We start from the raw sequence: 25783 nt of genomic DNA on the forward strand, positions 1-25783 counted from the left end.
ACTGCCACTTCCACTCTGGCTTCCACCTGGACCACGAGGCACAGGCAGAGCTGGCAATGGCAGGGGAGCACAGAGTTCCTGGTGGCCCCTGTGGCTGTGACAGGCACCCACACAGTCCCAACAGCTGGGATTAATTGCAAACAGGCCATCAGCAAAGCTGCCTGGCTGAGCCTCTCACCTGGCAGCACCTTCCCAGACCCCCAGAAATCTGAGCTGTTTGCCCAAGGAGAGGCACTGCGAGGTGAGACGGGCTGCAGGACCTGCCTCAGCACCAGCAAAAACTCCTGGGCTCTGCTGCTTCTCATCCCACGGAGCAGAGCCTGGGCTGTGCTGGTGCTGGGGGTCCCAGTCCAGAACCAGTCCATTCATCTATCCACCACTGACCCTTTGGAAAGAGCCCGTTGACTCCTGCAGCTGCTGCGTAGGGAGAGGCTCCCAAACAACAAACCAGCAAGGCAAAACTCAGAAAAAACTCAGAAATCCAGCCCAAGTGGGGTTACACTCCCTGAGCACAAAGCACTGGAGCAGAGCTCTGAGCCTCCCGACACGAAGTCCTTAGAGCCCCAGCTCATGGAGCTGCAGAAACACAAGAAAATCTCAGTGCTGACGCAGGGATGAGTTTCCTCCCCTTCAGCTCACAAAGAATCCTCAAAAATAACACGTCCAAAAGGCTCAGAGCCCAAAAGAGCCGAACAGAATGTGGGGCCGCTCGTGCATTCTTTATAAAGCTCCACATTTTCAACCCCATCTCCTAAATTACACAGCTGTTACAGCCAAATGCACTTGTGTGTCAGAAATGCATCTCTTGACAAAACAATGCTCATTTCCACCTTATTTTTAGACAATAAATACCCTCTCACCTCAGAGCCAACCTGCCTTCCTACCACAGCCTGACCTCAGCTTCAGCCCCTGCCCCGGCACTCGCTGCTTGTGCTGCAGTGTCAGGGGGCTCCTCTCCTATTTGCACTTCATATTCATTTGGCAACTGATGATGAACAAATCCATCAGGTTAAATAACTGGTTTGAGCCCTCTGTGCTGGTGATTAAGCATGTGAGGGTGATCTGTGCATTTTAGAGCTTGGGTTAAACAAAGGCCCTGAACACTGAAAAAGCCACGGAACCCAAGTGCAAACACAGCCCTGCCTTTCCTGCCCAATTTGTCAGGCGCCTTCCTCAATTTATCCCTGTCCTTCCTAGGGCTGTTTGCCCGAGCAGTTCCCACTGTTTATCCATCCTCCTGGCTCCTCTGTCCTCACACAGCACCTATCACCACCGTATCCAAGAACAGTACAAAATCCAGAAGTTTTTCCTCCATGGCAACGCTATTACAAAAACTGGCAATATTTTAACTTGCCTGAGAAAGCCTGACCTGGCCCCTGCACGTCCCAGACCCCAGTTTGTCACAAAGCTCCCTCAGCAATGACCATCATCATCTTCCTCCTGCAGATACTAGACGTGGCACAAGTCCTGTGCCAACCTCCTTGCTCAGAATCCAAGATCTAAAGACCCACACTGAAAAAAAATCCAAGGGCATTCTGCATTTCTCTCGCTAATTTACTCCCCAAACCTTAGCTCACATTCTCCAGCCTTTCCCTCGGCAACCATTTACATAAGAATGTTTTTTCCTTCCTTAAATAATGACTGAGATTGCCAAGGAACTGCTGAAAGTTCAGAGAGCTGAGTGAAAACATCACGGGATGCAGGGCAAACCACAGCAGCCGGGCACGCCGCGGGAGCAGCGCCACTGCCACAGGAGCGGGGATTTTGGGGATTTGGGGTTTGGGTGCTCACACAGCCGCTCCCCCAGCGCAGGGACCCGCGGGGCCGCTCCCTCCGCAGCCTCGGCCGGGCACTCCTCCAGCGGGCAGCGCTGATCATCCATCCGGTTGCTCTGGAACTTGCTCAACAGGTCAAAGAAGCATTCCTCGTCCGAAGGGGTCCGGTTGATTTTCTGGCAAGAGAGAGGAGAGTCAGAGTCAGAGCACGCTGAACAAATCCCTGAGTCTCAGCAACAGCCGTGCCCTCTCCTGCTCCGTGCCAGGCTGGCTCCTGGCTGTGCCCTGTGCCAAGCCCCACAGTCTGGAGCCTGCCGGGGTCTCTGCTCCTTGGTCCCTCTGATCCCAGAGGCTCCAGGCACTGCCACAGCCCAAACCCGGGCATGGATGAGCCTCGTGCAGCCGCTGTCACTGCAGAGCAGCCACAGGAACCTGGGGGCTCAATGGGAAAGGGGAAAGGAGACAGAATTTACCCTGGCACTGCTCCAGGGGAGCTCCTGGGCTGGGTTCAGAGCAGGATTCTCAGAGCAGAACCGTGCAGCCACCCTGGCTGAAATGCTGCCCTGTGCCCAGGGCTCAGCCCAAGCTCAGGGATTGCTTTTTCCACCAGCTAAATCCAACCTTTCCAGGCCACTGCCCCTCACACCCCAACACTTCCCTCGGTGCCTGTTTCCTCAGCACAGCACTTGTAGCAGTCACCCAGCTGAAAATGCCACAAAATTACAGATTTTCAGGACAACAGCTCTTGCACAAGAGCCCCAAATGAGCACCTTGCACTAGACAGGGATATATTTAAGTTGTGCTGCAGGAGGCTGGCGTTGGAGGGAGCCTCTCCAAGCCACTTCCAGCAGGGAGAGGGGCTGTGTGTCCTGATCTGGAGCAGACAGAGCAGCTGGAACCACAGACCCTTCCAAGGAGTCACTGGGAATGGGAAATAAAACTAGCCAGTGATAAGAGGGGCATCTGCCAGGCTTGGGGATATTCCCTACACACCGAGCCGGTCCCACCAGTTGCTGGGAAAAAAGCCACAACAGAAAGCAACCAAAACCTCTTAGAACTGGGTCTATCTGAGCTATTTTCTAGCCAGAGGTCAATCAGAGGCACTGGGTCCCTCCTGAGGGGCTGCACATTCCACCAGAGAGATGCAGAGGGCACAGCCAGGCTTTCCATCAGAGCAGGGGATTCCCTGGGCTGCTGCTGAAGCAAAGTCCCTCTCCCAGCTCTGCTGGTGGCCTGGGAGCCTCCCAATCCCACCACAAACAATGCTGCTCCCACCAGAGCTCCTCCCCATGGCAGGGGCAGGCAAAGCCCTTCAGGGGAGCTCTGCACTGGGGAGAGGCTTGTGCTGACAGGGTTAAAGCCACAAGTTGGATTGGGTAGATGAAGGAAAACAATTTTCCTGTATGCTAAGCGAAGCAGATGAGATGCACTCAGCTTCTATTTAGGGCAGCGTCAAAATTAGCAGCAGGCCAGAGAGGAACATTGGCAATGTGGGAGCTGATCAGGGAGGGGAAAAACCCCTCTCACCTCCTGCCTGCCACGTGCTGATCCACTAATGCAGCCCCACGGACCCTCTGAGCCACCAACAGCTGCACCTCAGAAATCAAAGCTGGCTGGGGCTTGAACCGAGGGTGAACTTCATCTCTCACAGCTCGGCTGTGCTGGGTTGTGTGACCCAAATTTCAGGGTAGAGGAGGAAACCGGTTCATTCACACCGAGCCTCCCTCCCGCTGTTCCACGACTGCACGGAGTAAAGCAGAGCAGCCCTGAGCCAGGGGGAGCTCCAGCTTGCAGGAGCAGCCTGGCAGGGCAGGGCAGAGCCCCCAGCTCAGAGCTGCCCCCCAGAGATCCCCCCCAGCCCCTCCTGCAGAGACCCTGCAGTTTGGGGATCCTGCCCCAATGCCCCTGGCACAGCAAAGGATGCTCTGAATGAGCAGCAAGAGCAGGCAGGGCACGGAGGTGTGGGGCAGGGCTGGCTGTGTGCCTGGCACCTCCAGCGGCACCCGAGGGGCAGCAGGTCAGTGCCCATGGGCCATGTCAGTGCTGGCAGCCCCGGGGCACCAGGCTCCCTGCAGCCAAACCCTGCCCCAGGCCTGAATTAAATTAAATGCCCAAATGTGACACGGCAGGGAGCTCTGAGCTCCCTCCCTGCCAGGCTGCTCCAGCCCTGAGGCAGGAGCTGGGAGGGCAGATGGAGCTGTGATCCCACCCTGGGGCTCTCCATCTGCTCCGAGCCCAGGGCTGGGCACAGGCAGGGTCAGGAGGCCCTCGTGGGGCTGAGCAATGCCCTGCCACAGCACAGACACACACCCACATCCCCAAATGCTCCTGGGCACCAGCCTCAGTGTCCAGCCCCAAAATCACTTCTCACCTCATGGCCGGTGTCCCTGTCTGGCCTCATCCCCCATCCTCTGCCTCCAGCGCTGCAACCGCCCAAATTCTGCCAGCTGTCACCTTCCTGTGGCAGCCAGACACTGTCACAAGGAGTGACAGAGGGACCCGGGGCTGCTGGCTCTGCAGAGATCACCCCAGGGCAGATCTGGCTGCCAACACGCTCGTCCTTGGCACGGGCACAGAGACACTCCCAGCTCTGCCCACACAGGGACAAGGACAAGTGTGGAACCCCTGCTCCTGCTCCCTGACCTCGGGCAGGACAGGGATGGCACCATCCCAGGCAGGCTGGGGTCCCACTCATGGGGGTCAGAGCTCTGTTCACATTTTCTGAGAGTGGAGGGGAGCAGGGCTCCCTCTCCTCACACAGGTCTCTGGAAGGCATCCAGGCTTTTGCACACATTCCCTTGCTGGAGGAGCAGGCTGTTTAACCTGCCTGGGTGGATTCAGGATGTGTAAAACCACAGCCAAGGTGTTGGAAAGGCAGAAAAAGCAGCTGCAGAGTGTGACGGGAGCCTGCTCTGCCACTGTCCCCACCAGCTCCTCAGGAGCCCCAAGCCAAGGTCATTACACCCCGTGGAGAAGCACAAATACACACGTTTTCCTTTCTGATAAACTCTCACACCACATAACACCAGTCACAGTTTTGGGATGAGAGGGTCCTGGGCTGCCCAGCTCTGCCCCAGAGGTGCAGGACATGGAGCAGCATCTCCTGTGGACATCCCTCAGTCTGACCACTCCAGATGTGCAGCTCCAAGGCTGGAGCGATCCCAGGCGAGGCAAAACAAACTCAGATCTGACTCCTGAGCCTCACCCCCCTTGGCCATTTTCACTGGGATTCAGGAAAGCCATCAAACAAAGGCAGAAAGCCTCATTGCAAGAACTAAACCACCTCCCAGCTCCCAACACCTGAAGGCACAGCCCACAAATGCCCTGCAGGGCTCCCACCTTGGACCCGCTGCCCACCCAGGACCCCGCAGAGAACAATTCCCACTGCCAATCCTGGGACCAGCACCCTGTCCCAATCTCTCTGTGGCATCTGAGCCCCCCAGCCAGCCCCAGCTGTGCCCAACCACACCAACATCTGCTGCAGAGATCCCTCACCCCAACGCTCTGGTGGTGGCAGCTTCTCCCACAGCTTCCTGCTGCCCCCACAGCAGCTCGGGATGCAGCTCAGCCCCACCAAAGCCTGTCAGATCCGCTCTGGGACAGCGCCCCAGAGGTCCCCAAGCACCACAAAAGTATTTCTGTGCTGGCCAAGTCATGGCACATCCCTCAGCGATTCCATGGTCACCCGAACATGTGGGATCCCCTTCGAAGGGAGCTTCGCCCACCAAACCAAACCACAGACACCCAAGAGCCACCCCAAGGGCCAAACCTTGTCCCTCTGCCAGAGCAGCTTCTCTCACAGCTGCTGTCCCCAGGGCACTGACCTGCCTTGGTTCCCCTCCTCTCCTCCAGGCTCAGCTCCTTGCAGCCCTGACCCAGTGCAGGACGGAGCTGTCAGGTTCCAGGGCTGCTCACTCCGGCTTTGTCCAGCCCTCCCAGGACAGCTGGTTGGGATTTGCAGATCCCAGGGGTGGATGGACCCTGGTGGGTCTGGTACAGCAGAGCCAGCTCAGGAGCTGCTGCCTGAAGGTGCCTGGTGAGTGCCCAGGTCAGGGACGAGCGAGGAGGGTTCAGCATCTGTCACTGTCACCCCTCAGAGCACTGCCTCGGCATCCAAACACATCCACCACAATTCCACCTCATCTCAGAAAGGACACAGCCTGGAGATGAAGTGACCTGACCCTGTTCCACAGTAACAGAGCCAGCAAACAGTCCCCAGGACCAAGTTCTCCCCCTTGGACAGCCCTTGGAGATCTGTGCCCTTGCCCAAGCAGGCGCTCACCTGCCCTGGCAGCTCTCCATTCCCAACCTCCGTGCCCACATGCCCTGCCCTATCTGCCTCTCCCCTGTGAGCCACACATGTCACCGCTCCTTACCTCTGCTCTTTGCAAGGCAGCCGACCTCAAAATCTCCAGGCAGGAGCAGGGCTGGAGCTCCTGGTGACCACCAGCAGCTCATCCAGGGCTGTCTGTCAGTCTGTCCGTCCCCTGCACGCAGCTTTGCTTTATCCTGCACCACCCCGCAGAACTCACCGTGGGGGCTGCACCTCTGGCACAGCCACAGCCTCAAACCCCAAAACCACCAGGCACTGAACTTGCCAGCCTCACCTGCAGAAAGGCTCTGAGGGGGAGGCTTGCAGAGAGGCAAGCGGGGGCTGGAGGAGAGGAGTGGAAGGAAATCCCTGGCTGGAATCCACAGCCTGTTTTAAAAACCAGGAGCTGAAATGCCTGGAGAAGCGTCCCTGTGCTCCGGGGGGAGCAGGGCTGTCCCTGTCCTGGGCTGGAGTCCCCACTCCTCTCAGCTTCAGAGGCAGCAGAGCTGAAAATGCTCTCAGTCTGCTCAGGACAGGCAGCAGAGCTGTGAAACTGCCCGGTCTTTGCTCAGGACAGGCAGCAGAGCTGTGAAACTGCCCGGTCTTTGCTCAGGACAGCGCTTCCCTTTCCGTGCCAATCCCCCCGCGGGTGACAGACGGACAGACAGACGGACAGACTGACATCCCGTGTGTCCCCCGAGCACGGCCGGGCTCGGGGACCCTCCGCCCCCCTGTGCTGTGACACAGAGCGCACCGAGCAGCCTGAGCAGCAATATTGACAACAAAAAGTTCACACCGGAGCTACCTGAAAAACTTCAAACCCCCGAGCGCACCCACGGCACATCCCGAGCGAGCCCTCCGTGTCTCCGCACCCACCTCCTCCTCGCCATGCTCTCGTTCCAGAGGAAGACGGACACACGGACAGACAAACAAACCCGCGTTTCCCTCACTGACCTCAGCAGGGCTCCGGCTCTCACATGTCCGCGGGCAGCAGCGCTGGATGCTCCGGGCTCTGCGGGGCTTGAGCTGAGCGGGGTTTGAGCTGAGCGGGGATTGAGCTGAGCGGGGTTTCTGTGCCCAGCGGGGTTTGAGCTGAGCGGGGCTTGAGCTGAGCGGGGCTGAGCTGAGCGGGGATTGAGCCGAGCCGGGTTTGTGTGCCCAGCCGGGTTTGTGTGCCCAGCCGGGTTTGTGTGCCCAGCCGGGTTTGTGTGCCCAGCCGGGTTTCTGTGCCCAGCGATGTGAATGAAGAGCGTCGCCGGCTGCCGGGACCCGCGGGGTGCGAGCCGAGGTTTAAAGCGCCAGCCCCGCTGCCACCTCCCCCCGGAGCCCTGGCACGACTGGGGAGGCTCCAGAGATCGCTGCCGGCTCCCTCACCTCGCTGCCACGATCCTCCCGTTATTAGATGATGCTCTTAAACACACAGTGCAGCTACGTGAATATTTAGCTTCCCTTCCACCTCCTCACCTCCCACCCGCCACACTCACTTCACCTTAAAAATAGATCGCGATCGATTCTCCCAAACTACATCTGCAAACACGCTCGGCTCCGCGGGCACAGGCAGCACACGCTCTGTGCACACACAGACACACTCTGATCGCTTGGATTTAAAGCACCAAAATACTGAAGGACCATTTTTAGCTCCTGATAGTCCTCCTGCTCTTCATATTATTAGATATGTGTGGTTTTTTTGTCTTATTGCAAGAGCCTAGGCTGCTCAGCCATAAGCAGCTCTTGATTTAAATGTAACACTGCTCGACAGAGGGAAATTTCTAATTGCAACAGGGTTTTAAACAGGGGAAGATGGAAATGCCACGCAGCAGCCAAAGAGCTGCTCTCACGTTTGTGAGAAGACAATTACTGACAGTGAAATGGGGCACTGGGAAGAAAATCACATTTCCAAAGGGGAAAAATGGGGACAGAGCCCTACTGGCACACATGCCTCTCTGTCCACTCTTGTCCTTCATTCTCATTTTGCACTACAAAAGTAGGAAATCACTTTAACCTGAATAGCTTTGGGGAACTGCCCATGCTGTTCCACAGCAGTAAATTCATTTCCAGGAGCCACCCAGTATTTTCCAGAGAAAGATGGAAACTGTGCAGGACCTGAGATCAGGATGCCCAGCTTGGTACCTGGCCCTGAATGAAGAGCAAGAGAAAGGTGAAGGAGGGCAGGGCACAGCCACAGCTCCTGTGAGCTCAGAGCTGGAGCTGCAGCCCTGTTCCCACTGGGACTGAGATCAGGGATCCATGGACAGAGAGGGCAACAGGAGAATGAACCAGGATGGGGATCCTGCCCCTGATCTGAAGAGCTGAGCCGCCTTTGGAGAGCTCTGAAAGGGGAATCTGCAGCTGGAACAGGGGGAAAGGCAGAAAATGGGGATAACAGAGGGGGAGAGGTGCTTGGAACAACATGAGGAAATGACATTTTCCCTGTGAGTTTAGGATGCAGCAAAGAATAACGAGCGAGACATCTGTGATCTGCAGAGACACCACCTACCACGGCAGGCTGCAGCTCAGGGGCTGAGCGTGCCCTGGGCACACGTGTGCCCTGCACCGAGCTGGGCACAGCCCATCCACACCCTGCCCAGCCCCAGGACCTGCACACGCCTCCCTCGGAGCATGAAATTATCACCCTCACTTGGACACTTTTCAAAGATTTTTTTTCCCTTTAAACAACTCGCCCACTCATCCCTATAAACGCCGGTGCTAAAAGCTGGTTCTGTTGTTAGAGGATTTCAAATAACTCGGGTTTTATTGTTCCAAACAAAATCAAAATAACTCACCCACGCTGCCTCCTTCCGAAACGCAGTCAGGGCTGACCAGGGGACGGTGCCCAGCTGGAGCACAGGGCTGTGCCCGCTGCAGTGACAGTGCCACTGCTGATGGCACTTGCAGGGAGCCCCGGGCTGTCTCTGACACCTCTGCTCTGTCTGGGAGCCACCGGGACCAGACTGGGCCACTTTGTGCCACAGCCACACTCAAATGGGATTTACTCTTTTTCCTCAGCTACACAACAACCTGTTCTGAGATCACAGGGCAGTCCAGCCCTCACTGCTGAGACCAGGGGGAATTACTCCTGGTTTCTCTTCTGTCTATTCAAACAATCCTCTGCAGTTAATGTAGCAACTTTTCCACACGGATTTTGACAGCATTTACGCCAGGCTGGGTTTCCCTGGCACTATTTAACACCAACACACCAGCCTGGATTTAGCATCCGGAGCTTGTTTTACTAACCAGGGACACCAGGTAGGAGCATTCTCACTCCAGGTCAGTCCCTGGAGAAGATGAGTGGCCAGAGAGGTCAGAATGGCCCATCAGAAACCTGGGGGATCCCTTAAACACCCAAACTGGGAGTGAACCTGAGCTACTGCTTGGAACAGCTCAGGCTGGAGGTGGATGACAACAAGCAGAAAGTTTTTGGGGTGTAGCTCTCACCAGGGCTGTGGTACCTGGCTGTGCACACCAGCACACACCCAAAGCAGTAAAACACAGGGTTTGGGCTAAGCTCACTGCAGTGACTGACCCTGCATTGGAGAGGGGGGATCCAGGACCATGCTCAGCCAGGCAGTCTCAGCTGAGCAGCACTAATTTACTAAACTGAAATAACTCCATTGCTTGAAAGGGTATAACCCATATTGCTGCTTAATTAGCACAAGGTTAATATATAGAGCACTTTCTCTATCCAGCTCCCCACTCCAAGCCCCACGGAGCAGGGCAGCTGAGCTCCTCTTTGGTGATGGAGACAACCCATGCTCCAGCTGCTCTCCCTGCACCTCACATTGGAACCTCTGACAGTTTGCTTTGAAAACGCTCTGCACAAAAAGCCTGCTCGTCTCTGGATTGCCAAAACCGTGCTGCTTCCTTCAATCAGACTTTTATTCAGACACCTACTTGCTCTGAGCACAGCGAGGTTTTCAGAGGGAGCTGAGCAGATGCAGCACCTTCCTTGGGCTGGTGGGGATGGGGGAAGTGGAGCTGTGCACACCCATAACACATCCAGCCTGCACACAAACAGCCCTGCTCAGCACACACCCAGATGTTAATTATTATTTACTCCCAGCCCTGAAACGCCTGCAGGCCGCGTTCCAGATCAAGGCTTTGTTGTGCAAGGCAACCCCACAAAACACGAAATCCTGGCCCTGCTGGGGCTGCTGCCTGTGGGTTTGCCACTGCAGCCACGCTCTGTCTGACCTGCTCAGGAGAGTTGAAACAGGCAAGGCAAAAATCACATGCAAAGGCAGGAGCAGCTTCTCCTATCAGGCAAAAGCATCTCCTGCTCTGGGACCTGCTGCTGCCAAGGGCAGGATGGAGCTGCACCCTGCCTGGGGTTTGCTCCAGCGAACACTGGGATTCAAGCTTTAGACACAGGCAAGAAATCCTGCTGGGACTTTCCTGCAGGTCCCAGGGAGTGGCACCTCCTGCACCCAGGACAGAGCCTGGCTCTGCTGGCTCCCAGACAGGAGATGCTGCACTGACTGCCCTGCACTGAGCACTGCAGGGAGCTGCAACTTCCCCAGGGCACAAACAGCACCGTCCAGGCTGGAAAAGTTGGATCCAAGGGATGGTTTGGGGCCCTGCTCTCATTGCACATCTCCCCAGGGAGCCTCTCCAGCCAGCCCTGCACTCAGAGCCCTCTCTGGGCTCCTGGGGAAGGGGAAGGAGCCAGGGGCTCTGAAAAACCATTCTTTGGGCTTTTTTAGATTAATTGGTGTTAACTGCCTAGGGAGGCTTAAAAATAGCACAGCTAATGGAACATGTGGATGCTGAAGGTGAGGTGTGAGCAGAGGCCACGTTAACTTACACAGGCTGTGCCCAGCCTGCAGCCAGAGCCCAAACCAGGGACAGCTTCTGTCCAGGGACACTTTCTGTCCAGGGACACCTTCTGTCCACCTGTCCAGGGACAGCTTCTGTCCAGCTGGGAATTGCTGCCTGCACCTCCAATTCTGCCCCCCTCACCTGGGGGCAGGGGAATCTCCCTGCTGTCACTGCAGGTTTTATCAGGAGAGCTCCAAGAAACAGCCCCATAACCCTCCTGTGATTTATGGATTCCCTTCCTCCTCCTGCAGCCATGCAGGACCCTCAGCCTCAGTTTCCTGCACCCTGCCCAAGTACAGAGGCAAGGACAGCTCAGAGAGACCCCAAAGCCTCTGCTCACCCCAAAACCACCCTAAATCCAGAGGAGAGTATTGCATGGATGGGACAGGATCCTTCCTAAAACATTGATTTAAGGAACAGCCTGTCCCCTGAGGGGGTCACTGCCTCCTGGAGCCCTCCTGCCTGCCCACAGGCTGCAGGGATGGAGCTGCCCGTGCCAGGGAAGGCAGCAGGGTGGCTCTGGGCAGGGTGCCCCACTGGCTGCTCCCTGGGGCCGATGTGCCCTCCCCAAAACTGGGCAATAACAGAAAAAACCCAAACCTGCCCCAAGGCTGTGCTGTGCTTGTGTCCTCTGGGGCAGCCTCCACTGCTCAGCAGCTGAAACAGCCACAGTCAAAGATAAGGCTCAGACAGAGCTGGTCTGGTTGTGCAGCTCTGTCCTCCAGCGAAACCCAGAAATGTAACAGCAGCAGCATTTCCTGGGTTTCAACTGAATTTACAGAAAGAGAAACACAAGTTGTTGGTACAAAAAGGATTCTTTAGGCAGCCCCAGCAAGCACAGCCAGACCAGGAGCCCTTCCAGCACAGGGACCTGCTGGATCCATCCATACAGCTGGGAGCTCAGGGATGGCTGTGCAAGGAAATCAAACACAGCCCCGAGTCACCAGAGCCCCCCTCGTCATCTGCTGTCACCCCAGCTCCAGGGATTTAAGCCCAATTAGGCTGATTTGCATCCAAAGACAACCTGGGCTATGATATTTTTTAAGCTCTTCTGCCACGTGAAGTTCAATAAATGCCAGAGGCCAGAAGTGTGAAGGTACAAGGTGCCCCAGGCACAGCATAGACCCAAGAAAGGAATGAAAGGTTCCCGATTTTGAGGGAAATCAAACATTTGGAGGCTTATCTCTCTGGGTTTGGCTTCAATTCATCCTTTTTTTCCCTGTGCTGTTCCCTTTAAAGTGACAGTTTCTAGGAAATGGTGAGTGTAACATCTCTGTTACTGTCTCATCCCATCTGATGGCTGACAGTTTGCCGGGAGAAAAGGCTGTGCAAGGAGGAAAGCAGACCTCAATTAGGGTTTCAAAGTGCCAATAACTGCAAACTCAGTTACAGTGAGTCAAGGATGGCTTTGGGGAGCTTGGCTTGTCTCCTCCAGCCTGCTCATTGACCTTCAGACCTCCAACACGAGTCTGCTGGGTGGCCCTGGACAGCCAGCTCAGCTTTCACCTCCTTCCTAGCACAGATTCCTTCTGTAGGAGGCTTTTACTCCCATTTTTCTAGCCCCAGAGCTGGCCTCACATGGAGCCAGTTAAGGATGGAATATGAAGTCCCTGATGCTCAACCAGAGAAATACCCAGACCCTCAGGAAGGGTCATTCCTCAATTCAAACCCTGGATCTGCCCCTCAGGAAGGGTCATCCCTAAACTCAATCCTTTGGATCTGCCCCTCAGGAAGGGCCATTCCCAAATTCAATCCCTTGGATCTGCCCCTCAGGAAGGGTCATTCCCAAATTCAATCCCTGGAATTCAAACCCTGGATCTGCCCCTCAGGAAGGGCCATTCCCCAGCTCCATCCCCCAGGCACGACACTCGCCTGCAGCAGAGCCAGCTCTGCCCTGCCTCCCTCTCACTCACACAGGCTCATTGGATAATTACAGAGAAAACTAAGGCAAATCCCAATTTTAATGCCATTATAAAACAGAGAGGGGGAATTCATTACCTGGCAGCTGTTCATATTCAAGGAAGAAACTGATAATTTGCCTCTGAGGCAACGAATGCAGCAGAAGCCAGAAAACGCTGCTGCCTCCCCCCACCTTCTCCTGCAGCCACTTTTTGCAGAGCTTTTCCATTTATTTCCCTGCCTCCCATGACCAAAGTCCCACAGAAGAATGACTGTCAGGGCTCTGCAGAGCTCCTGAGAGCCTTGGCTGTGCTGCAGCTCCAGCTTTGGAGAAGCAGCTCTCACACCTCTCCTGGCTTGTGCAAGGAGCCCACCTGAGGCAGAGAACAGGAGATGAGAGAACCCCACAGCTCAACAGAGAGACTCAGAGAGAAGGACAGCTCAGACAATCTGAGCTGACTCTGGGGAGCCGGCCCTGACTGCTTCTCCAGGAGCCCAAATCCCTGGCAGAGCCTCCCCATACCTGTCAGGCTGGAGCTCTCCAGGTTTTCCTGCACATCCAGGAACCAGCACAGCCTCCCTGCCCCGAGCGCTTTGGAAGGTCCCAGCACTGAGCAGGCAGATAAAGCCCTCTGAGAACAAGGCTCTGTGTTTACCTGCTCACTTCCAAGAGGACTGACACCAGCACAGCAGCCTCCAGGTGTCATAGGAACAGCCCTAAATTCAGCAGCAGCTGCCTCTCCTCTCTGCCTGGCTCTGGCTTCTCCCTTCCTCTCAGAGCACGTTCACAGCACAGAGCCTGACCAGCACTGGTGGTGTAATTACAGCCCTGCAGCTGAGCAGAGTGAGGTGTGGGTGAGGGAGGGTGTGATCTGCACTGCCCCTGTGCTCTGGCATTCACACACAGAGATGGAGCAGGACCAGGCTGGTGTGCAAACAGGGAGGGTGCAGTGGAAGCTGCAAACCCCACATCCCTGCTCCAGAGGGAATTGGGGAAGTGCCAATCTCCCCTCAAACGGCACAAGGCAACCAGGGAAAGGAGGGAAATGAGCATCCCCCAAGGCTGACACATCCCTGCACACACCCAGCCCATTCTGCAGCTCCCAGTGAAGTCACAGGGAGGGATGGGGACACCTGACAGCCAAGAGCTGCCTGGACAGGCCCTGATTCAGCAGGGACAGGCAGAACCCTCCAGATCTGCTCCCTGCCACTGACCCTCACAGGGTCAACCAGGAGCACCCTGCAACCAACAATCCCCCAATAAATCCTGGGACAGAAAACCCTCAGGGCTGACCCTCAGAGCATCAACCATGAGCATCCTGCAACCAACATCCCCCCAATAAATCCTGAGGCAGAAAACCCTCAGGGCTGACCCTCAGCACATCAACCATGAGCATCCTGCAACCAACATCCCCCCAATAAATCCTGAGGCAGAAAACCACCAAGGCTGACCCTCAGCACATCAACCATGAGCATCCTGCAACCAACAATCCCCCAATAAATCCTGGGACAGAAAACCACCAAGGCTGACCCTCAGAGCATCAACCACGAGCACCCTGCAACCAACATCCCCCCAGTAAATCCTGAGGCAGAAAACCACCAAAACAACTCTGGCAGCCTGCCTCTGGGGTGGGGATGCATGACCTACAAAAAATTCCTTTCTTTTATGGCTGCCTCTCACTGTCATCATAAAAAAGGCCTTATAAAAACATTTGTCCCAGGGAATGTTTGGAGATGCAGAGAGCTTGAAAATCGTTCAGTGTCTAAACACATCAGCAGCCATCCCTGCAAGTCATCACTGCAGGCACACACAGCTCCTCTTTCCCTGCCTGTAAATGGGCCTGGCTGAGGACAGGCTGGGGACAGCTCTGCAGGGTGAGGAGTCACTCCCTGCAATGTCCTGGGGATCAGGGATTTCCAGAGCACAGATACAGGCAGGGGTGGGTTTGATCCTTACCTTGCTCCGTGGCTTTTGCTGCAGCTGTTGGACCTTGGCACAATAAATTGGTTTAGTCCCATTGACCTCAAACACAGGCCCAGAACTGGGGCAGGTCCCAGGAAGTCTTTTCCAGAACACACAGCCCCTTCCCTCCATGGGCCCTCTCATTCTGCACAGAGGAGGGTGAGGGTGATATTTCTGAAGTGTTAGAAAAATCCCATCCTTCCAGCAACCTTCTAATAACCCCCCAAAACACATCTGCTACCGAGTCAAAGCCAAGCTGGAGCATCCTGACCTTCAGCACAGTGGAGAGAGGGGTTGAATTTATGAGCAAGCCTTTGATGTCTGCAAGTTTCATGTAGTACAAACCCCCTGCTTTGATGTTCCTTTTAAAAGAGAGGAAGCTCAGAAAGGTGTGCACTGCACGAGTGCCAGGGAGGGATTTGGATCTGGCTGCCCACAGCTGCAGGGACAGAGCTTTAATGCAGCCACTTCTGCTGCACCAGAGCAGAAATGTGACCAAAAGCACCTCACCCTCATCATCCTCTCCCACAGCAAATCCTCCTCAGGGCACTCAGAGCATCTCCAGGAGAGCTGCACACCTCCTGGTGAACAGGACCTGTCCTTGCTCATCCCCACACCCTGCAGGGCTGGTCCTTCTCCTGCAAGTGCCACCAGCCACGGCTGGGAAATCTCCACTCTGGGCAGGGTAAGGAAGGCCCTGTCTGCCCCAGGGATGTCACAGACATCTTTTATGGAAAATCCTTTCCTCCTGAGAAGCTGAGAGGCCTCAGGAACAAAATGTAAACAATGATTATCTGCTGCTGTGGAATGCAACAGGTGCATCTGGGATTGGCCCATGTTGGTTTTTTCTAATTAATGGCCAATCACAGTCAGCTGGCTTGTTATCATTCCTTCCTATTCTATTCTTAGCTAGCCTTCTGATGAAATCCTTTCTTCTATTCTTTCAGTATAGTTTTGATGTAATATATATCATAAAATAATAAATCAAGCCTTCTGAAACACGGAGTCAGATCCTCATCTCTTCCCCAGTCCTCAGAGCCCCGTGAGCACGGGCACACAGGGGCCCTGCTCGCTCTCCTACCTTCCCCAGCAGCTGGGCCATGGCTGCTCCCATCCATGCCAGCATCCCCACGGCCTCTGCTGCAGGCTGAGCCCTCCTCAGGCCCCACGGAGCTGCCAGCAGGGACAGGCTCCTCTCCATGCCCTGCTCTGCCTCCCCTCCGCCTCCTCCCAAGGGGAGTTTCCCAGCACTCGGTAATTAGCAGCAGCATCATCACCAGCGCTAATGACAGCCACCAGGGCTCCTACCATGCCAGCTCCAACGACTGCACAGCCATCAGCACGGCCTGGAGCCTCCCCGGGGGAGGCAGGAGAGCAGCATCGCCCCAGCACACCAGGGGGAGGAGAGGGAGGCAAACCACAGGCAGGGGATGGATGGGCGTCAGTGCAGGGGCTCTGAGTGAGGCACCTCATCCCCAGCACCTCCCCAGGCTGCATCTGCCCTGGGATGGAGCTCAGGGCTGGATGTGCCCTGGGATGTGCCCTGGGATGGAGCTCAGGGCTGGATCTGCCCTGGGATGGAGCTCAGGGCTGGATCTGCCCTTGGATGGAGCTCAGAGCTGGATCTGCCCTGGGATGGAGCTCAGGGCTGGATCTGCCCTTGGATGGAGCTCAGAGCTGGATCTGCCCTTGGATGTGACCTTGGATGGAGCTCAGGGCTGGATCTGCCCTGGGATGGAGCTCAGGGCTGGATCTGCCCTGGGATGGAGCTCAGAGCTGGATCTGCCCTGGGATGGAGCTCAGAGCTGGATCTGCCCTGGGATGGAGCTCAGGGCTGGATCTGCCCTGGGATGGAGCTCAGGGCTGGATCTGTTCCTGGATGGAGCTCAGAGCTGGATCTGCCCTGGGATGGAGCTCAGGGCTGACCCAGAGGTCACACTGCTGGACCTGGGTTCATTTTTTTCCCTGCTCACAGCTTTCCCTCTGCCATGGACAGCAGGGATTGTGGCACCCCAAAAAGCCTCAGATCAAGCTGCAGAGATCACCTCTAACTGAGGACTCACAGTTTACCAATGGATTAAAGAGAATTTTTGCTTTTTTCCTTGCAAAATGAGGAATTTGAGGGACTTGCTGTCTGACCAGGAAAAGCTTCTCTGCCTCTGGGGTAGGGTTTGCTCCCTCTGACTGCAAAGGCTCCCATGGATGGAACTGCAGCTTTCCAACAGTGACAGCAGAGCACAGAGGGGTTGCTTTGCTCATGGCAAACCCACAGGACAAGGCTGGCTTTGAACACCCTGAGGTCTGGGCCGTGCTGCAGAGTCAGCCTGGCCAAGCTGGGAGCTGCAGCACAGCAAAGCTGCCCTGAAGTGACCCCAGAGCCACCCCAGAGCCCTCTGGCCTCTCTCAAACCCCACAAGTGCTGCCAAGGGGTCCCCAAAGCCCCACAGGGCCATTTCCAGCCCCAGCCCATGGAGCCCCAGCCCCACTCCTCAGGAATGCCCTCCCCAGCTCCTGATGGAGTGTGGCTCCTGTTTGGGCTCTGCCTGAATGTCTGAGTTAAAAATACAGGGCTATTTCTGGCAGAAGTGGTTTTTCTCTCTCTTTGTGTTGCCTTGTGTGCCCCCATGCTGCTGGCTCCTCTCTGGCTCAGATGAGCTTTGTTTTCCTTCTCACTGATCATGTTTGCACCTGTGAGCTGCAGGAAATGTTTATCCCAGCAGACCATTTCCATGAGCACTGTTGGGAACCAAGAATGAGCTCAGAGAAGTCTAAAAAAATTTTAAACACCCCAGTTAGTGTAAAAATTGGGTCTCCAGTGGCCAGAGAACTGAAAGTCAGGAATGTCTGTGGTAAAAAAAGGATGTGTCCACACACTCATGCACACAGGTACAGCAGGATGTGTTCTCCCCATGATCCACAGCTGAGGAACAAAGGACTCAGAGCCAGAATTCCCTTCAAGCATCCCCAAGCTCTGCAGCTCTGACTCTTTCTTAGCCAGCATGAAAATATTTAATTTCTCTTTTTCTTAAATGCCAAGAAAAAAAAAACAACTAACAAAACTGGGCCTATCTTTTCTGGCTTGGATTTCCTCCATCTGGAATCTCTGCATGATCACAGAACTGTGACAGTGTGTTAGAGACCCAGGGTAAAGCAAAAACCTGAATATTCCCAGCACCCATGAGATCACTGATCATTCATCATTCATCTCTCCTGGCAACAAGCTGAGGGTGTGGGGCTTTCCCACCTGAGATCCCTGAGTTCCAACCCCTCCAAGCCCCAAGGAAGGTGCCATCTCTCACTGTGGGAGTGAGCTGTGCCTCCAGGGCTGGGACAAACCCAGCACAGCTGCAGGGAAGCTCCCTGGTATTTGTGTTTGCCATGTGTCACCACAAACATCAACCAAAGCCAGCAGAACTGTCAGGTTGAAACAGCACAAAGGCATCTGGGGAGCTGCCCAGGACATGGATCCTCACCATGGGAGACAAGCACAGACTGATCAGAGCTCCAACACAGGAGCAGAACATGGAAATCACCAGGGCAGCTCCTGAGGAAATGAGCTCCATCTGAGCTGCTCCCAAGGAAAAACTCCTGGATGATGATTTCTACCATTTCTGATGAATCCCAAGAGACCACTCTGCACATTGATCATCAGTGTGATCAGAACATGAGGTACAACTTCTACAGTCCCACATTTGGCAGAGGCAACCAGCAAAGCAGCACTTGTGGTTGTGTGCCAGAGATCTGGGAAGGGCTCTGCTTTGTGAAGGCACCAATCCCACTCATGAGCCCCAGGAGCTGATCAATTCATGCTCCACAAAGCACCCAAACTGCTGTGCTGTTCTGGAATTCAAGGCATCACATCCTGACAATCCTGAACTCAGCTAAGCCCAGCTCCAGGCTCCTGTCCCTCCAGAGAAGGTTTAAATGTCACCACAGAGACTCAGCTTGTGATGGAGACTGGTTCCACTGCTCTGCTAAAGGGACAGTGATGCTGAGGCTCAAAAACACAAGAGGATTTGCCCATAGGTGCCCCCAGAGCCAACAAACAGAGCACAGCTACAGAATCTCCTTTCCAGCCAGAAATCCCCCCTGCCACCCCCACACCCGGCTGGAAATGAGGTAAAACAAAGATGAGGAATTCCCAGATCAGCACTGGAGATTAAAACCATCCCACTGGAGATTAAAATCATCTTCCTACCGACTGTGGCACCTGGCCCCTGAGCTCCCCAGCATCCAGGGGGGGTCCCTGGGCTCTCCTCTCCGAGCTGGCCTGGTGCTCCCGGTGCCTCCTCGTCCTGGCAGGCAGCGACAGGAACTCCTGCCCTGAGATCTTCAGCTCTCCCACGTGGTGGCTGTCCCCATTCTGCTCCTTGGGAAAGCAAGAGACAGTCACTGCAGCAAGGCCTGCCTCAGGGTCTGGGGGAGATCTACCCACAGGGCAGGAGAGGCACAGGAGCACAGCTAACGTGGGGCTGGGGCTCAGGGATCCCACTGACACTGAAACACAGCATGGAAACACAGGATGGAAACACAGAATGGAAACACAGGATTGGAATAGAAGATCGAAACACAGGATGGAAATACAGGATTGGGACACAGGACTGGAACATAGGATTGAAATACAGGATTGGAATAGAAGATCGAAATGGATGGAAGATCGAACAGGATGGAAATACAGGATTGAAACACAGGATGAAAACACAGGAATGAAGTACAGGACGAAGTACAGAAGTACAGGATTGGAACACAGTATTGAAATACAGGATGGAAACACAGGATTGAAGTACAGGATAGAAACACAGGATGGAAACACAGGACTGAAACACAGGATTGGAACACAGGATTGACACCCCAGGTGTGGAGAAACACAGGTGACACAGATCCCAAACAGGAACAGTGAGAAGGAAGGAGAGATTCACTGCCATGTTGATGGCACCAGCACAGCCAGGCCAGTGTCCATAACTTAAAAAGCAGCCACAGGAATAGAAATCAGAGCTGGAGAGTGCCTTGCAGTGCCTTGGCTGGAGCCCTCCCAGTGCTCAGTGCATGACAGCAGGAGAGATGACTCAATTGCAGCACGTGGGCACCTCCAGGGTGAAACCCAGAGGGTGAGAAAGAGATTTTAGTCTGGTACACAAAGGAATAAACAAGAGGCTGGGAGACAAAAGCAGAGGAGATGAAATGCAGGAGTGAGAGACACACTGGAGGGAGCAGGGTGAGCAGTGTCCTGCAGCGTGCTGGAGCTCAGAACCAGGGTGGGTTCCTGTGCCCCAGCCCTGAGAGGGGCACTGGGCAGGGGCTCCTGGCAGTGGGGTACCAGGGGGCTCTGCTGGCTTTGAAGGCTCTGGCAGAGGAGAAAGAGAAGGCATTTCTGCAGAGACAACCCCCAGAGGATGCTGGAGAGCTCAGGGTTCAGTCCATGGGTTCACTCCTTGCTCCTCCTCGCTCCCAGCACAGCACAAAGCCCAGGAGCTCTCCCAGGGCTGTACCCAGGGGCACAGAGCACAGCAACTGCACCCAGAGCCCTCTGAGGGAGAGGTGACCTCACAGCCTGCCCAGGACACTGCAGGGAGCAGGAGAGCTCACACTGACCCCACAGCTCCTGCGTGCTCCATCCTCCCACAGAACCCTGAAACCCCTGCCCCTGCCTGAGCTATTGAGTGTTATCCAGCATTTACAGCCTGTCACACACAGCCCAGCCCCTGGGCAGCCCCCAGGGCTCTGCTGCTCCATGGGGACACCAGCCAATGTCCCTGACCTTGGGCACTGCTGTCCCTGCCATCGGCACCCAGAGATGGAGTCACGCTGGTGAGAGCGGCAAAAGCCAAAATGGCCAAGGGGAGAATTGATCAAAACACATCAGGACATTTGGAATCTATTTTCCAAAGAGAGTTCATTCAGGGGGGAGCTTTTGCCTGGCCTTCCCAGTGTTTGCTGGGATTTTTAGGTACCTAAATGGTTTAGGTACCATTTAGGTCTAGGTACCTAAATGATAAAGCCTGGGGTTTTATCCCATTGACTGTCTGTTCCCACCTGCAGCTTGGGTGAGCTTTTCCTCTCTGTGACAGCTCTGGAAATGCTGTGCCTGGAAAGCACTGGGTGAATGGGGATGATTTGTGCCAGAAACATCCCCAAAAAGCAGCGTGGCTGCAGGCCTGGCCATCCCTCTGGAAGGGACAGGCTGAGCCCTGGGCAGCAGCAGCAGCATCTCCTGAGAGGCTGAAATGATCCCTGGGGCTGGAAGGGCTCAGAGCCTCCAGCTGCTGCAGGAGCAGCCCTGGGACACAGAGGAAACTCTGATCTGCTCAGATCTGACATTCCCAGGAGCAGAGCAACCCCTGGGACAAACCCTGGGACAAACCCTGTGCTCCTGCAGTGCTCCATGTCCCCTGTGTGCCCCCCGTGTCCCTCCATGGGGTGACAGGCACTGGCAGCCACTCAGGGCTAAGCTGCTCACCATGATCCTTCCAATCAAGGGCTGCTTTTGCAAAAAAAGCCCAGAAGTGACTTTCCAGCTTTGAGTGTTAAGTGCCTTTTGAGTCAGACCAGCTGTTCCTCCCCTCCAAGCTCTCCAGAAACCCTCTTTGGTTAATCCCATTGACTCCAGTGATATCTGCTAATTGCATATTTCCCTGCAAATGAAGCCAGGCAACAACAAACCAATTGGAATCTGTGCACAGATTCCCAGTGAACAATCTCTGAGGCCAGACATCTCTGCTTACCTTTTCAGAAGGGAACTTGAGGAGGTCTAGGCTGTCCATGCTGTTCCTCTGGAGTCTCTTTGGCCTGGCTCCTGCAAAACAACACTCTCACATCAGGGCGGTGTCACCAACACACAAATGTCACACAGAAGGAACCCAAACCAGCTCTGGTTAGCTAAAAGTCAAAGGGGTGGGATGATGCAGCTGTGCTGGCCTTGAGAGTAAAATTTGGGTTTTTTTCCCTTTTGTTTTGGGTGTTTTAAAGCTCTGTCACAGGGCAGTGTGAGGCTTTGGCCACTGAGCTGCAGCCAGGTCACACCAGGACCCTGATCTCAGACAAGGTCTCTGCAATTCAGGAGTTACAAACCTCACCCTAAACCACAACAGCCATGGGACTGGCATTGGGAAAAATCATAACAAAGAGGCAATTTAATACATCTGTGGATTTTCTGCTTTATCATCATGTTTATAGCTGAAAGAATGTTTCTGGGACTCAACTTTGAGCTTTTCTCTGCAGTCACAGAGGCTGCAAAACTAAGTGAAGGAGCAAATGTGTTCTATCATAGGCCCAGCCTTAAGGGGAACAAAATCTTGCCTTGAACCTGAAAGAGGAATCAAAACTTGGCAGGATTTATGGTACTTATTTGAGATTTCATAAGATTTTGATGTTTGATTCCAACAACAACAGAGTGGGTGAAACACAGGTCACTACTCCTGGTTTCCAAACCCTCTTTACCTCCAGTTTCCCTTCAAGCTCCTTCCAGCTGCTCCTGCCCTGCTGACAAACAGCCAGGAAGCACCAAATGGCCCCAGAGCTGCTCACTGGGCAAACATAACCGAGAAAAAGCACAAAATTCACCAATCAAGGCTGGCTGAAAGCACAGCATGGGAATTAAACGGAAAAAGGCTCCAGGGATTCCTCCACCAGCACACCCAGCTCAGCCAGGGCTCCAGCTGCCACCACAGCTGGATCCAAACTGCACCAACCCCAAGGACAGCTCTGCTTTGAGAGGCTCAGCCCACAAGGCACAAGCTCAGAATACCCGGGTCTTTTATTTGCAAATCACCCTTGGTTAGAGAAAAGCTGATGCACATTTGGGGGAAAACTGAAATCAAAGATGTGCCCAACACCACAGCAGTTACTCAAGAGTTGTAAGGCTGCAAATAAGATCTCCTTGTATTCCAAGACTGCAGCTTTCCTACCCTGAGTTTGCTCCTATTGGGGGAAATAAATAACAAATTTATTTATTATTTAAATAATCACTAAAGGGTCACAAACTCACATCACAGCTCGGCCAAAAGCGACCTGAAGTTGATGCCTGTGCCCCTCACCACCCTGAAGGGATTTGCTGCTGGCAGCCATAATGATTCCAATAAGCAAAAACATTTCTGCACATTTCTGCCTCTCCTCCAAAAAGCACAGCAGCTCCAGCTTTGTTTTAAGGTGATTCATTAGCAGGCTTTGAGTTCAGGGGACTGACATCAGGGCTGGAGGTGGAGAACAGGCTCTGAACACACGTCACGAGGAGCAGGCAGTGCTCCCACCAAACTCATCCCAGCACACAAAGCCAGGGGCCCACCTGTCAGCAGCTCAGAACATTTGTGGTGGGAAAAGCCTCAAAGACCTCAAATCCAACCAACTCCCACCGTGTCACCCAGATCTGAGCACCGAGTGCCACGTCCATCACTCCCTGAACACCTCCAGGGGTGGTGACTGCCTGGGCAGCCCAACAACTCCATCCCTGGAGAAAACTCCATTTGTTCCACCACCCTCAGCAGGGAGGAGATGGCTGAAGGACCTTTGGGTGCTGCCAGTCCTGGCTGAAGGAGCTCTGGCTGCTGCCACGTGGCTCGGGCAGGAGGGGACAGCAGGGCTGGGCTGCTCCCAGTTATTCCCAGCTTCACCCTCTGGGCACTGCCACAGCTGCTCGTGGCTTCCCAAAGAACAACCCACAGCAGCAAGGTGCACCTGGAGGAAAAGTCACCTCCAAACACCTGATCTGGGTTCCAAACACCACATGTGGGCTCCAGAGGTGAGCCCAGCCCTGGAAGTGAGCGTGCTCCCTTTAACAGCCACTTCCAGGAAAGCAAGAAAGCAGCAAAGTGTGCCCAGTTAGATAAACAGACATCATTTCCAGCTGTCTAAAGAGTCATTAATTACACACCTCCATCCCCAGGTGCTTTTGTGTGCTCCCAGAGCACTGAACTGCTGGCCAGCAGCCATTAATCTCCAAGCAGAGAAAACCTGCCTGCTGTTAATTTAATAGACACAGGCAGCTGAGCCTACCCCAGCACAACAACTCTTCTTTTTCTCTTGCTCTGATGCTGGTGGCTGTCTGTGACTGTGTGGGGTTTGCACACACTGGAGGTGAGGCAGGAAGAAGTTCAGAATTATAAAAAAACTTCATCCAGCTCAGCAATCCCAGCCAGTGCTGGGGGCACTGTCTCCACTCACCACCACTAAAACCAGCAGCATTAGGAGGGTCCCTATCACCCAGGGCTACAAGAAACTGCATCCACACCAGCAGCAAATCCCACCAGACACGTGGGAGCTTTCCCCTCCTCATCCCACACATCCTCATGCACCTTCCAGGAGAGCAGAGCTTTCCATACTCACAAGCATCCCACGGCAGGAGGAGTCCCTCTAACTTTCTGTCTCCATTCCCTCAGATGGCTCCAGATGTAACTTTCAGCCTCTCCCAAGTTATTTAGCCCAGAAATACCTGCAGCACCACTTAATGCTCAGCCAAAGCTGAGCTTTGCCTCCTCCTCCCCAGGGCTGCTCCACAGCAGCAGTGGGGATGTGAAGGATTGAGCAGCTCAAAATCCAGGTCTGCTCCTCTGCAAGGTTTTATTCCCCTCTCTCTCTCTCCAGCATTTATTGGCATGTTTACCAAGCCTGCTGCAGAGAAATGGAAAACCTCAGGGGCCTTTCTAAATGCTCTCTCTGTCTTGGAGGTTTGCTGAGGTCTCAAAGAGAGCAAGTTGAAACCTTCTTGTGAACATCAGCTGAGCAGCGCTCCTGACTGCCTGCATTCATGCCCTGTTTTCCTGCAGCTCCTGGGATGTTGCTCTTTTCAGGGGTGTTGTTCCTTTTTTAAATATTTTTTTTCAAAATCTCTTCCTCCTCCCCATCTATGATCTCAACAGCACCATGAACCAGGGGGATTTAAATTTTTTTTTAAATTTTTTTCAGCTTTTTGCTTTTGCAATTTGGCCGCCGAGGCAACTTTTAACGGTTTTCACATTCTTGTCTTTAATCTGCAGCCACAGAGAACACAAGGAAGGTTTATCAAGGATGGTGACGGGATCATGTCATGGAAAGGAGCACTAGGGCAAGCTGGGCAGACAGAGCTTTGTTGCTGCATGGACAGGCTCCATCTCCAAGAGACTGCAGCTGACAAGATCACGCTGAACATGTGTAGAGAGTGCACTTGATAAGATCAGGCTGAACATGTGTAGAGATTGCAGCTGATAAGATGAGGCTGAACATGTGTAGAGATTGCAGCTGATAAGATCAGGCTGAACATGTGTAGAGATTGCAGCTGATAAGATCAGGCTGAACATGTGTAGGGATTGCAGTTGATAAAATCAAGCTGAACATGTGTGGGGACTGCAGTTGATAAAATCAAGCTGAACATGTGTAGGGACTGCAGTTGATAAAATCAAGCTGAACATGTGTAGGGACTGCAGCTGATAAAATCAAGCTGAACATGTGTAGAGGTTGCAGCTGTTAAGATCAGGTTGAACATGTGTAGAGATTGCAGTTGATAAGATGAGGCTGAACATGTGTAGAGATTGCAGCTGATAAGATCAAGCTGAACATGTGTAGAGATTACAGCTGATAAATCAGGCTGAACACGTGTAGAGGTTGCAGTTGATAAGATCAGGTTGAACATGTGTGGCAGGGACTCGGGGAGCCCTGCAGGAGCTCTCATCAGGCTGACATGAGCTTTGATGAGCCCCAGCTCTGCCCCCCCTCCCACAGGAGCAGCAGAGCAGTTTCCCCCCCCAGCCCCAGCCCCAGTTCTGTATTTACAAATGGAACAGGCTGGATCCCTCAGGGGGGCTGTGCCAGAGCTGGCAAAATTCAACCTGACAGGGGACTCCAAGGAAAAGCAGCAGGGAAAGGTCATGGAGCCAGCATCAGCCCCCACTGCCTGCCAGCATGGGCTGGGCACCCCAAACACAACAAACCCCACATCAGGACATGCTGTATTCTCATGAAAAGGTCATTTTCCCCCTGTACCTGCACTGACCAAGAGAGTGACTTGGCTTTTGGGCGGACAGCACCTCCCCCCTCTGCACAGACCCAAAC

General features: G+C 54.3%; 1 protein-coding gene across 4 annotated transcripts in view; it reads right to left on the bottom strand.

Annotated features, from left to right (window-relative positions):
- Positions 1-25783, bottom strand: part of GPSM1 (G protein signaling modulator 1) — a 65895-nt gene that overhangs the window by 2532 nt on the left and 37580 nt on the right. Inside the window, exons 10-12 of one of the 4 annotated variants that reach the window (XM_058038414.1) lie at positions 21487-21557; positions 18963-19127; positions 1792-1951 (exon numbers count right to left, since the gene is read on the bottom strand). In XM_058038414.1, coding sequence (XP_057894397.1) covers positions 1792-1951; positions 18963-19127; positions 21487-21557 — 396 coding nt within the window. Of the gene's footprint in view, positions 1-1791; positions 1952-6151; positions 6243-7041; positions 7200-18962; positions 19134-21486; positions 21558-25783 lie in introns of those variants that run through there. The other 3 variants (XM_058038413.1, XM_058038415.1, XM_058038416.1) reach the window with 3 other exon arrangements.

The sequence above is a fragment of the Melospiza georgiana genome, chromosome 20 (assembly GCF_028018845.1).
Source record: "Melospiza georgiana isolate bMelGeo1 chromosome 20, bMelGeo1.pri, whole genome shotgun sequence".
Classification (NCBI taxonomy): domain Eukaryota; kingdom Metazoa; phylum Chordata; class Aves; order Passeriformes; family Passerellidae; genus Melospiza; species Melospiza georgiana.